Raw genomic sequence first — 13,527 nt, forward strand, 5'->3', positions numbered from 1 at the left:
GTACAATTGGTACAGATATTCTACCTTTAAGAATTTCTTTTTCCGATTTAAAACTGTAGCTTGTAAATAATGTTTTTGGTGTTTTACACAATTCAAAACACTTCAAACCATTTCGGAGCCGCCAGGCTTGTTACCCCTTTGTCAGATAGTTTTGTCTAAAGTATTTGCATCGAACAAGTAGAATATATGTAAAGTCTTTTCTTAAAACATCCTGTTTTTTTAATTAAAAAAACCAAAGCTATATTTTGCAACTAAGCTATTTCGCAAGCAAGAGCATAACTTGAAAGTTTTTTTTTATTTTACTAAAGGAAGTCACTGGAATTTGGCGTAAATTAAAAAAATATTCTCACATGTTACGTTTGTTGCTTTGCAACAGTTTCCTGCAGCCGGCCGAAGTGGCCGTGCGGTTAAAGGCGCTGCAGTCTGGAACCGCAAGACCGCTACGGTCGCAGGTTCGAATCCTGCCTCGGGCATGGATGTTTGTGATGTCCTTAGGTTAGTTAGGTTTAACTAGTTCTAAGTTCTAGGGGACTAATGACCTCAGCAGTTGAGTCCCATAGTGCTCAGAGCCATTTGAACCATTTTTAGTTTCCTGCAATTCTGAGTTTATCTAATATTTGAACAAATAGTATGATGGAATATCATTGCCTCTGCACAACTAAGAGAGCTGGTTGTTTCTGTGGTGTCACCGCCAGACACCACACTTGCTAGGTGGTAGCCTTTAAATCGGCCGCGGTCCGTTAGTATACGTCCGACCCGCGTGTCGCCACTATCAGTGATTGCAGACCGAGCGCCGCCACACGGCAGGTCTAGAGAGACGTACTAGCACTCGCCCCAGTTGTGCAGACGACTTTGCTAGCGATGGTTCACTGACAAATTACGCTCTCATTTACCGAGACGATAGTTAGCATAGCCTTCAGCTACGTCATTTGCTACGACCTAGCAAGGCGCCATTATCATTTGCTATTTATCTTGTGATGCATGTACCGTCAGACCGAAGTTCACCAATTATGGATTAAAGTTAAGTATTTCAGAAGCTACGTACTATTTTTGCTACTATAAAGACCTTGTCCTGTTCCAGACCTCACGCCATCCTGCGTGAGCTTAAACGCGTGCCCTTTCGGCTATCTCATAGTGGCTTGGCTGTCTTGCCAAGTCACAACAGTTTCGATGCCCGGTAAATAAAGTTTGTTGTTGAGAATCCTCTATGGCCTTGGTCCTTCGGTTCCCAAGCAGCCTCGGGACCTGCTGGCAAATTGCACAATGCACTCCCAACTACACAGCATTGATAGCGGCAAGATATCTATCACAGCTGTTTAAAGATTTTAGACAAGCTCTGAACTTCAATAATATCAATGTGACATAAAATGTCGTAGGAGGGAGGCGACCATTATTTTAATAATCAGTAGGTCTTCATTCAAGTTGACTGGGTCGCAATGGTAAAAGTCAAACATCTGGCAAGAAATGTCTTTGTTGCTCATACGACGAGTTTTGGAACTTAGCCACAGTCACCGCCATATCTACGTACATTAATCGCTCGTGGATGTCTGGTAATGAGTAAATTCCGAAACCCGGCACATGAGCAATAAAGTCAACCCAGCCTGATGTTTTACCACTGCGGCCCAATCAGCCTGAATGCAGAACTACTGGTTGTTTTAACTTCAAGTCTGGCGTCAGATAACAAATGACAAAAGAAATATCTTTTTTTACTTGATATAAATACAAATGAACAATTTTCGGATTCTCCCCTGCGGGTCCCGGGGTTAGAATACGTTCGAGATATTCGTGCCTGTCGTAAGAGGCGACTAAAAGGAATCTCACACTTTTCGGCCCTCGTAGTTCAGGTCCCATTCTATGGTTTGACCTGCCACTTTCGAAATTCTACAGAAGTGCGGGCCATATGGGGAAGGACGCCTTACGTAGTGCACGAGTTATCATAGTGCCCTAAGATGTGATCTTCTGAATCTCTTGTCATGGCTTTGCATCTCCACCTGCCATTCAACTACTTGGGCGATGACACATTCCAGGGTATGTCATCTCCTTCCGTTGCCTCCTGTCCTCTTTCACCCCCATGACACTATTGGATTTCTCTGCGCTCAATATCCAGCACAGCAGCCAGTCCGTTGTGGTGGCGCCGTCATGTACCCATTTGGTGGTAGCTCCCTGACAACACAGGGATCGCAGTGCTGACGCCTGAGCTGTGAACTCTCCACATATGCCAAGGAGTAGATGCTTGTCTTCCTGGGGCATCAGGACTCCCAGCAATGGCCATCATGCAAGATGGCCTTTGCTGTGGCTCGGTGGCACCTGTGGGGAGAGCCCCTGATAGGAGTGGGTGGCATCATGGCGGATGACCCGCAATGAAGCGGACTAAGTCATCTCTCGCTGGTGACAGTACGGCACCAACAGTCTCTAAAAAGAGCAAGATCGAATACAATGCCGACAGCTATGACCCTAAATCGTTTTCCTCCCCTGCTACACCATGGGAGGAATGTAGGGCTATAGAACGGAGAGAGCCATATTTGCCTCGGTTTTTAGCTGTAGCAGGACTGGTGTGGACTCCTTACACCTGCTGTGACGTTAACCATACGTCCCTCCCCCTATGCGGCGCTTTAAGTGTGGGAAGTTCGGGCACATGTCTTTCCTCTGCACATTCAGCGCCACATGTCGGGGCCGGCCGGAGTGGCCGAGCGGTTCTAGGCGCTACAGTCTGGAACCGCGCGACCGCTACGGTCGCAGGTTCGAGTCCTGTCTCGGGCATGGATGTGTGTGATGTCCGTAGGTTAGTTAGGTTTAAGTAGTTCTAAGTCCTAGGGGACTGATTACCTCAGAAGTTAAGTCCCATAGTGCTCAGAGCCATTTATGAGCCACATGTCGGGACTGCGGACGTCCACTGCTCCCACATAACCATGTGCGCCTCCTCCCACTGCGTCAACTGTGGAGAGCACCACTCCTCCTGCTTGCAAGACTGCCCAGTACTCCAAAAGGTGCGGAAAATCATGGAGGACAAGACCCTGGACCAGTTGACTTACACAGAGGCTAAACGTAAATTTGAAAGATTACACCCCATTCTGTTGACGTCGACATATGCTGCAGCTACGTCACCATCGCCGTCCCAAGTGCCAGTGGTTCCTCACTCTGTGCCACGATCAGTGGGCCCTCTGGGCCACCAGAATACATCGACCCCCTTAGTGGTGGGGGCCAAATCTTCCTCCATTGTTCCCAAACCTCCACCCCCCCCCCCCAAACGCAAGGGACATTGGTCCCCTCCCCCGTGTCAGAGAAGCAATAGCCTCCTCCAGCTCATCTCATGTGGAAAGGATCCCTTGGGGCCATCTCTTCCAAGGTCTCCACTAATGCCATGGCGGATACTCGCCTTGGCTGAAGGAGCCATAAGCTGCTGGACGAAGAGCTTTATGGTCTTCCTCCATGCCTGAATCTGCTTCGGAGAAATCTTCGCAGCAAGCCCTTATAGAGAAGCGAGAGAGAAAGAAATCTAAGTAGTAGTCCACCCTCGGTGGATCCAACACCGCCACACCTTATCAATTCTGCCTCTGAGGATTCGGTGGCCACCTGGCTGAGTTAGGGCAACTCATTGCCCTTCAGGAAACCTGGTTCCCGGAAATGCGGACCCCTGCTCTCTGTGGCTATTGGGGATATTAAAATAACCGTAGTGACTATAATAGAGTGTCAGGTGGAGTTTGTGTCTATGTCTTGAACTCAGCATGTAGTGAACCTGTGCCCCTTCAACCCCTCTTGAAGCTGTGGCTGTCAGGATAAGGACGACACAGGAAATAACTGTCTGCAACATATGTCTTCCTCCAGATGGTGCAGTACCCATGAATGCATTGGCTGCACTAATTGATAAACTCCCTAAACCTTTCCTACTTTTGTGAGATTTTAACACTCATAACCCCTTGGTGGTGGCACCATGCTTACTGGCCAAGGCAGAGACATCGAAACCTTACTTTCTCAGTTCGACCTCCGCCTCTTCAATACAGTTTGCCTCCACACCCTCCAGTGTGGCACACAGCACATATTCGGCCATTGGTCTCTCAGTTTGCAGTCCTGGCTTTCTCCTATCTATCCACTGGAGAGCACATGACGGCCTGTTTGGTACTACCCATTTCATGTGACTGCCCCGGCGGCAGGCCCACGGACGCCTGCCCAGATGGGCTTTAAACAAGGTAGACTGGGATGCTTTCACCTCTGCTGTCACCATTGAATCTCCCCCACATGGTAACATAGATGTGGTGGTTGAGCAAGTAACTACAAGGATCGTTTCTGCAGGGGAAAAGACGATCCCTCGTTCTTTAGGGCGTCCCTGGCGACAGGCTGTCTCTTGGTGGTCGCCATAAGTCACTGAGGCAATTAAGGAGCGTCGGCGAGCTCTACAGCGGCATAAGCGGCACCCTTCCCTGGAGCACCTCATAGCCTTTAAACGGCTCTGTGCCTGCGTTCACCAGCTTATCAAAAGACAGAGTGTTGGTCGAGATACGTCTCGACTGTTGGGTGCCATACATCACCTTCCCAAGTATGGGCAAAGATCAAACGAGTTTTTGGGTACCAGATCCCAACAGTTGTTCCCTGTATTAACATAAATTGCGTGTTATCTACCGACGGAAACGCTATTGCAGAGCACTTTGTTGAGCACTACTTGTCGGAGAATTACCCCCCAGCCTTTCGAGCTCTCAAATGGTGAATGGAAGGGAAAGTCCTCTCATTCACTACACGCCTCAATGAACCCTGAAACTCCCCATTTACAGAGTGGGAGCTCCTCAGTGACCTTGCACAATGACCTGACACACCTCCAGGGCTAAATATCCCTCGTATAACTTCAAGCGACATCTCCTCGTGACCTTCAACTGGATCTGCTGCGACAGCGTGTTTCCATCATAGCGGTGCTCAAACCCCGTAAAAACCCGCCTGATGTGGATAGCTATCGGCCCATCAGCCTCACCAAAGTTTTTGTAAACTGCTGGAACGTATGGTGTGTTGGCTTTTGGACTGGATCCTGGAGTCACGTGCCCTTCTGGTTACGTGCCAGGGTGGTTTCCGCCTGGGTCGCTCTACCACTGATAATCTTGTCCCTCGAATCTGTCATCTGAACAGCTTTTTCCAAACGCCAACACATTGTTGCTGTCGTTTTTGACTTACGAAATGCGTATGACACCACCTGGCGGCATCACATCCTTGCCACATTATACGAGTGGGGTCTCCGAAGCCCACTCCTGATTTTTATCCAGACTTTCCTGTCCCTCAGTACTTTCCGTGTCAAAGTTGGTGCCTCCCACTCTTCCCCCCCCTATCCAGGAGAATAGGGGTCCTGCAGGGCTCTGTATTGAGTGTATATTTTTAGTGGCCATTAACGGCCTTGCAGTAGCTATAGGGCCGTCTGTCTAACCCTCTCTGTATGCAGACGACTTCTGCATTTCTTACTGCTCCATCAATACTGGAGTTGCTGAGCTCTAGCCCACGGCTTCCAGTTTTCAGTTGCAAAGTCGTGTGTTATGTACTTATGTCGGCGTCGTACCATTGATCGGGAACCAGAACTTTACCTTACTGACGATCCCCTCACTGTAGGGAAGACATTTTTAGGACTGGTTTTCGACGCCCGATTGACTTGACTTCCTCACCTTCGTCAGATTAAGCGGGAGCGCTGGTAGCACCTCAATGTCCTCCGCTGCCTGAGCAACACCAACCGGGGAGCGCCCTTGTTCAACCCCGCCTTGACTATGGGAGTCTTTTTTAACGTTCGGCGGCGCCCTCAGCGTTGCGTTTACTCGAGTCTGTGCACCACTGTGGCGTTCGCCTAGCGACAGGAATTTTTAGGACGAGTCCGGTGACCAGCATCCTTCTGGAGGCTGCAGTCCCTCCATCGCAGGTTAGGCATGCGCAACTGCTTGCCAGTTACGTTGCACAAGTTCGTAGTTCACCTGCGCATCCGAATGACCGTCTCCTTTTCCCACCCACGGCGGTTCATCTCCTACATCGGCGGCTCAGATCAGGGCTTACAATTGCAGTTCGCGTCCGATCCCTTCTATCTGAATTGGGAACTGGAGTCCTTGCCTTTACCACCTATACTCGAGGTCTATTCGCGTGCGTGTCCGTGGTATACACCTAGGCCGCGGCTTCGCCTGGACCTTTCACATGGCCCAAAAGGACAGTTCGCCCCGTGGCTCTCTGCTGTCACTTCCTCTCGATTCATGACATGTACCGAGGCCATGAAGTGGTTTACGGCGCCAGCTCGATGGCTGACTGTCACGTCGGCTTCGCGTATGTCCCTGGAGGACATACTGAACAGCATTCCTTACCCGATGGCTGTAGTGTTTTCACTGCAGCGCTGGTGGCTATATCTCGTGCTCTTGAGCATGCCCTGGGGAGTTGTTTCTTCTGTGTACTGACTTCTTGAGCAGCCTACAAGCTATCGACCATTATCCTTTGGTGTCGACCATGCCCTGGAACGGACCGTTCGATCAGTGGTGTTTGTGTGGACCCCAGGACACTTCGGAATCTCAGGCAACGAACTTGCTGACAAGCTGGCCAAACAGGCTACACAGAACCACTTATGGAGATCGGCATTCCAATAGTTGACCTGCGTCCGTTTTTAGGCCACCAGGTTTTTCGGCTTTGGGAGACGGAATGGCATAGTCTCAGTACGCACAATAAACTGCGTGCCATTAAGGAGACTACGAATGTGTGGCAGTCCTCCATGCGGGCCTCTCGCAGGGACTCTGTGATTCCCTGCCGGTTCCGCATTGGCCACGCTTGGCCGACCACGGCTGCCTCCTGCGCCGTGAAGACCCGCCTCAGAGTCGATGCGGCGCCCGGTTGACAGTGGCCCATATTCTGGTGCACTGGCCCACTTTTACCGCCCCGCGTCGAAATCTTCGGTTACCAGACTCGTTGTTAATTTTATCTGACAACGCCTCATCGGCTGATTTAGTTTTACGTTTTATTTGTGAGGGTGGGTTTTATCATTTGGTCTTAAGTTTTAGCGCATGTCGTTTGTCCTTCTGTGCGCTCCATCCTAGTGGTTTTAGGGTGGAGTTTTTAATGTGTTGCAGAGCGGCTGGCTTCTTCTTATACTCATGACCAGCCAGCCATGGTAATGTATTTTGTCGTTTTAATGTCTTCTACCTGTTTCTTGCTTTTCTGTGGTTTTCTTCTCCCCTTTTGTCCATTTGAGTGTTTGTTGCCCCTCCGTCTTTTTTATGGTTTTTCCTCTCTCCATTTTGTGTTGTCAGTCTCACTTGTTTTATTCTCACCCTTGTGGCATTCTTTCCTTCCGAACTAGGGACCGATGACCTAACAGTTTGTCCCCTCCCCCCGCCCCTCCCATTTAAATCAACCAATCAACCTTTTTTTCTTTCCCTTGGGTAATTGATCTTCTGGGAACAAGGGAACGATGACATCGCAGCTTGCCCCCCCCCCCCCCCCCCCCCCGCCGTCCCTTTTAAACCAACCCACCAATTTTCGGATTTTTTCTTTTACTTGTACTGTGAAACTACTTCTTTCCCAGTTTCATGGTTCTAGGACAACGGGATGTACTCTATGGCTTCTGATGAGTTAGCGAGTGTCAGAATATATGACCTACTTGACCGTACCTTCTGACTTGATTGACTAAGAAGGTGACGTTGATTATCAAGCTGCAGCAGGCCTTAGTACGTGCCATAGTTTTCAGCTTGACACCACTACCTGTCCTGAGGAAAAGTGTTCTTTACAGTCAGTCAGACAGACAGACCGGCGGACGGATCCTATAAGGGATCTGTTTGTACCGATTGAGGTACGAAATCTTAAGTATATCGTCTTTGACCACTACAATACATCTGTCAGCATCATTATTTAAACAATAGAACAAACGAAGGATTTGAAGTAAGAACTGTTGCACCGATACAACAACTTGGGAATGTCCCTTTGACTTTCATCTCTTCATACGTATAAAGAAATTTTTACCACGAAAGTTTTTTTTGAATCCGATGTAGTGGTTATGAAAGATCCATAATTGCGGCTCTGCGATGAAATCGACGCACTCGGAAAACGTTTGAATGAAATGGAAACTATGTCGAAACTATAAGCCATTGTATTACCTAAAAACGGTCTTCAATTTTAAAGTGGACTACTGGCACCGTTTCACAACAGAAAGGTTTTCTATGCGGACACAATCTGCAGCTGGCGTTACAACTCACTACGTGCGAAGGTGGTGTGCTTTTGGAAGAGGGATGAGGTCTTCTGCGTATTTTTATGCCCTTAATCCTCGTGCGTGTGCGTGCGTGCGTGCGTGTGTGTGTGTGTGTGTGTGTGTGTGTGTGTGTGTGAGAGAGAGAGAGAGAGAGAGAGAGAGAGAGAGAGAGAGAGAGAGAGAGAGCAAAGACGCATGACTGTGTGATTGAATGTAGTTTGGAAATTTTCGCAGGTAACTATAACCTGTAGAATTATATGGTAGTTCTTGGCAACATGAGATAGTGACCGGGGGGAGCAGAGAAGATTGTGTGCACCACTGCAGCCCGAGCTATCGTGTTAGGGCCGATACGCTGGCCGCAGGCTGTCGGGTGCGTCTGCACTCCCCCCCCCCCCCCTCTCGCCACCCCCCCCCCCCCGTCACCACCACTATTGCTCCCAAGTGAGCTGCCGCATAGCAGTGCCTGGACTAGGTTCTCCTGTGATGTTGAATCCGATCGCCTGTGTCTTTGGACCACTCTGTATATTTTGCGGTTTTCGTAATGCCTTACTTTGAATATTCGTGATGTTTAACGTTTTCTTTCAGGTGTATCACGTTAGGGACTAGGGAACATTTATTATGTCTTACTAAAAAAAGGCATTTGAGGAAACGAGAATTCCGCGAGAGCGCTTTGTTCTGATTAAAACAGCCACGCCGAGAACTAGAACAATGCGGCAATGTCTAAACATACCCTCATATTACTTTTGTTGTGAATTTTGCTTGTTCACATAGGCTTTATTCTATTATTAAATTCTCACTAGAGTCATCTTGAAAAGCATACATTATGGCGTAATTTTATATTTCTCTCATTTGTCAAACCTTGCTAACTTATTTAAATGTATTACGGTTGCTGTTCTGGTTTCTGATTAAGTACTTGAAAGAACACTTTGAAGCGACTTGTTACTTCATCTTGATATCAGCAAGCTCTTTCTTTTCTCTATCTTTCCTTGAATAGTTAAGTGTAGATGCGTGGCTAAGTGAATTTCAATCCACCGCAGGTGATCAGCCAAGTTTCACTTCCTCAGACTAGGATTGTCCACAGATATTCAGCAGAGAATGAAGGGGCCGGCCGGTGTGGCCAAGCGGTTCTAGGCGCGTCAGTCAGGAACCGCATGACCGTAACGGTCGCAGGTTCGAATCCCGCCTCGGGCATGGATGTGTGTGATGTCCTTAGGTTAGTTAGGTTTAATTAGTTCTAAGTTCTAGGGGACTGATGACCTCAGATGTTAAGTCCCATAGTGCTCAGAGCCATTTGAACCATTTTTACAGAATGAAGCTTCTGGAACACAATTTTTCTGGGTAACATATTCAAGTGTTTAACATTGCAGGATCACAGGTTAATGTAAGCACGAGACAAGCCACTGCAAATGTGAAATGCTGATACATTAATCACTGGTGTAACCGACAGAACGTTGAGTACAAGCATGCGGACGTGCATGCATTGTATCGTACGAGTGCCGGATGTCAGTTTGTAGCATAGAGCTCATGCATGTTGCACTTCACCGGTCAAACGTGGACAGTAAATGCTGTTTGTGGATGACACAGTAGTTGTCGTCCCATAGGTACTCAACTGGAGACAGATCTGCTGATCGAGCAGGCCAAGGCAACATGTCGACACACTCTACAGAACATGTTGGGTTCCAACAGCGCTTTCTGGGCGAGCGTTGTCCTGTTGGAATGCATCCCCTGCAATACTGTTCATGAATGGCAGAACACAGTCTGAAAGACAATTCTGCAGTCAGGGAGCGTGGAATAACCATCAGAGTGCGCCAACTGCCATACGAAATCGCACCCCAGGCCATAAGTCGATGTGATGGTGCAGTGTGTCTAGCAAGCAGACAAGATAGTTCCCATCCCGCAACTAGCCTTCCCGTAAGCAGCACACGGGCCATCACGGACACAGAGGCAGAACTAGCTTTCATGGGAAAATACGAGACCTCCACCTTGTCCTCCAATGAACTCTCGCTTGACACCACTGAAGTCCCAAACGGCGGTGGTCTGCGGTCAGTGGAACGCACGCTACGGAGCTGTGCTTGAAGTAACCGATCTGTAACTGTTCATTGTGTTATTGTTGTCCCAACTGCTGTTCAAATTGCTACTACAGAGGCAGTACGATGCGCCACAGCCAAACGCCGAACACACTGGTTGTCCTTCACAGTAGTGTCACATGGCCGTCTCGAGCTCGATCTTCTTGCGGCCGTACATTCTCGTAACTACTGCTGCCAGCAATCTTATACAGTGGCTACATTCCTGCCAGGCTTTCCTGCAGTATCGCAGAACGAACATTCAGCTTTTCGTAGCCCTATTGCACTATCTCGTTCAAACTCGGTGAGGTGTTGATAATGACGTCTTTGTTGCCTTAAAGGCGTTCTTGACTAACATAAACTCGACACGCCTAGTTTCAAAGGTAACTAACGGGCACGGCAGTTACATCGGGTATATAAAGCAAAGCTGATTTCTTTCCTCATAGTGGATGATGATGATGATGATGATGATGTTTGGATTGTGGGCCCCCAACTGGGCCCGTACAAATTCCCAACCTTTGCTCAGCCCAATCTCGCCACTTTCATGAATGACGATGAAATGATGAAGACAACACAAACACCCAGTCATCTCGAGGCAGGTGAAAATCTCTGACCTCGCCGGGAATCGAACCCGGGACTCCTCATAGTGGAGCTACTAACGACACTCTCACGCGACTTGCGTGAGATTTGGATGACATCGTCTTTCAGATATAGCATCACGCATACCAACTTTACCTTATGTCACACAACTGCCTCTTTTTTTCTCTCGCGCCAGGGTAGTTGGAGCGCGTGGCTAGCACGCACACGACAGGCGTCGGTCCACATCCACAACGATGACTGCTGGCTGGGCCGTTTCTTTAAGACTCTCCTGTGTCCGGCGCCGACCCCTGAGTCTCGCTATTCTTCGGAACACAGTTCTAATGTAACTTCTGGTTTTTTGTGAAGGTTAAATGCTGATTATTGTTAGGGAACCACTCGATTATTTCTGGAACGTGCTCAGAAATGTTCTTAGTGTAAGTGTAAGATTTTCATTTGCTTCCTGTTACTGTAAATTGTTCACCTTTACTGTACTTGGACAAAGCTGGTTCAAAAATGGCTCTGAGCACTATGCGACTTAACTTCTGAGGTCATCAGTCGCCTAGAACTTAGAACTAATTAAACCTAACGAACCTAAGGACATCACACACATCCATGCCCGAGGCAAGATTCGAACTTGCGACCGTAGCGGTCACGCGGTTCCAGACTGAAGCGCCTAGAACCGCACGGCCACACTGGCCGGCGGACAAAGCTGAATGACCGCCCTGCACAAGTAGTGAATAAGATCGTTGACTCTGTGTTTAGTTTTATCTGCGATTCACTTGCTATATAGTCAGTTGTGCAGCACTGAGGCATTCTTATTTGAGGCTGCTGGAACCTCCAGGGATAGACCACAGACAATGTAGACCGCTCACTTCCGTATCTCTACAGTATCAAGGTTTGAAACCAACACCTAAGTCACGTGATTCGGGGCAAAAGTTTTTCACGCAGAATTGGTTTTCTGGCCATTCCTGAACAAAGCGTGTGCAATGTTCTGTTGTCCTTCTGAAACAAACGAAATAAACTTGTATTTATGATGTCGCGCTTCCACATCCGAATAGCTATAGAACATGTCATTTTATTGTTTACGTCAATGCCTGGGTTCGGCTATAAGCGACGAAGACTGTAACCGTGGGCACCACTTCACAAAACGCGCAGTAACCGAAAGTGTGAGCTTCCTGTCCCGAATCACGTGACTTAGATGTATGTTTCAGTATAACGACTTCATGCTCAGTCTATGTTTCCTACGGTCTATGTCCCCAGCATCCACTACACAGTGATGGTCATCACCAACACGCCACTTTTACGGGTTTCGGTGTCACTCCGCCTCCATGTTATTTATTTATTTGCTATTGCCTTTTAGTCTGTTATCTACATACTAGAACAAATCAAATGTTGGGCATGACAGGCATGAATATACCACATAATATTTTAACATAATTTCAAATGCATTAGCCGGCCGCGGTGGCTGAGTGGTTCTAGGCGCTCAGTCCGGTCGCTACGGTGGCAGGTTAGAATCCTGCCTCGGGCATGGATGTGTGTGATGTCCTTAGGTTAGTTACGTTTACGTAGGTCTAAGTTCTAGGGGACTGACGACCTCAGACGTTAAGTCCCATAGTGCTCAGAGCCATTTGAACCATTTTCAAATGCAGTAGTGTAACTACGCACTGTAATGTTTAAGAGCTGAAAATCTACATAGAATATCTACGTAAAAAGAAAAAAAACATTAATAATTTTAAAAAATAATCATGAATAAATGTGCGCATTGACATATGTCTGTCAGGGTGTCAGGAAGACTTTCGTGGGCCTCCCCGAGGCTCATGTGCTCACTGCTTCCGGAGAGATGCTACAGGTGGCTCTGTCGTGACGTGTGTCGTTATCATGGAGTATGGCCTCGTATTGGTTGTCTCTCTGCCACGTACGCTTTCAGTTCGGGAGCTGATATTTTGGTTGTCGCTGAGTTATGTCACAGTTCCTCATTCCTTATTCGATGTGGCTCTTGTGTACAGTATCTGATTTACCTTAACATATTCACACTTTTTCAGCCAGTATTGTGCACATCTCTTTCTTCCGGCTAGGTGTAATGGTAATGCATAACATCACCAGCAGCGTCTTCGTCCGTGTTGTTCCCCACACGCCTGTCGGGCGCAGGTGTAGGCCTACACTTGCCTGTGCTCGCCGAATAGCTTGTGCTGACCTTACTTTCCTGGCTCTAAGAGCCCAAACGTTCGGCCCATAGCAATTAACAGTGAGTAAGTTTGCGGAGACGTGCGTTATTATTGTACTTAGTGGCAGCAAAAAAAATCACATTACAGGCCTCCACAATACTTCATGGATTTACTGCGTATGGGTTTATTATGTGTAGTTTCTTAGGGGACTCGGGAAATCATTTTTGATTCTAGTTTATTGTTCCCCTCGAACTGTCAACTCTCAGAAGCCTGTCAGTGGCAGCTCCCACAGTTCAGTACCTCAGAGACAGAGCGACTTACCCAGGACGAGCGTGGGCCAGCTCTCCATCCGCGACGTGAGGCCCTTGAGGAAGATCTGGTGCAGGAAGAGCACCGTTTCACTGTTGAGGAAGATGGAGTTGACGTCCTCGTGTGAGCAGGGAGGCTTCTTGGAGCTGGCCGCCATCTTGAAAGGCCGCAGGAAGCACGAGACGAGCACCTCCATCTGCTCCATGTACTCCTCCTCAGCCTCCACCAT

General features: G+C 48.2%; 1 protein-coding gene across 1 annotated transcript in view; it reads right to left on the bottom strand.

Moving 5' to 3' along the window:
* Positions 1-13,527, bottom strand: part of LOC124805408 (ras-specific guanine nucleotide-releasing factor 1-like) — an 871,442-nt gene extending 857,915 nt beyond the window's left edge. Inside the window, 1 exon segment of the mRNA XM_047265969.1 lies at positions 13,311-13,527. Within this exon segment, the coding sequence (XP_047121925.1) occupies positions 13,311-13,527 (217 nt within the window).

Source organism: Schistocerca piceifrons, chromosome 7 (assembly GCF_021461385.2).
Source record: "Schistocerca piceifrons isolate TAMUIC-IGC-003096 chromosome 7, iqSchPice1.1, whole genome shotgun sequence".
Lineage (NCBI taxonomy): Eukaryota > Metazoa > Arthropoda > Insecta > Orthoptera > Acrididae > Schistocerca > Schistocerca piceifrons.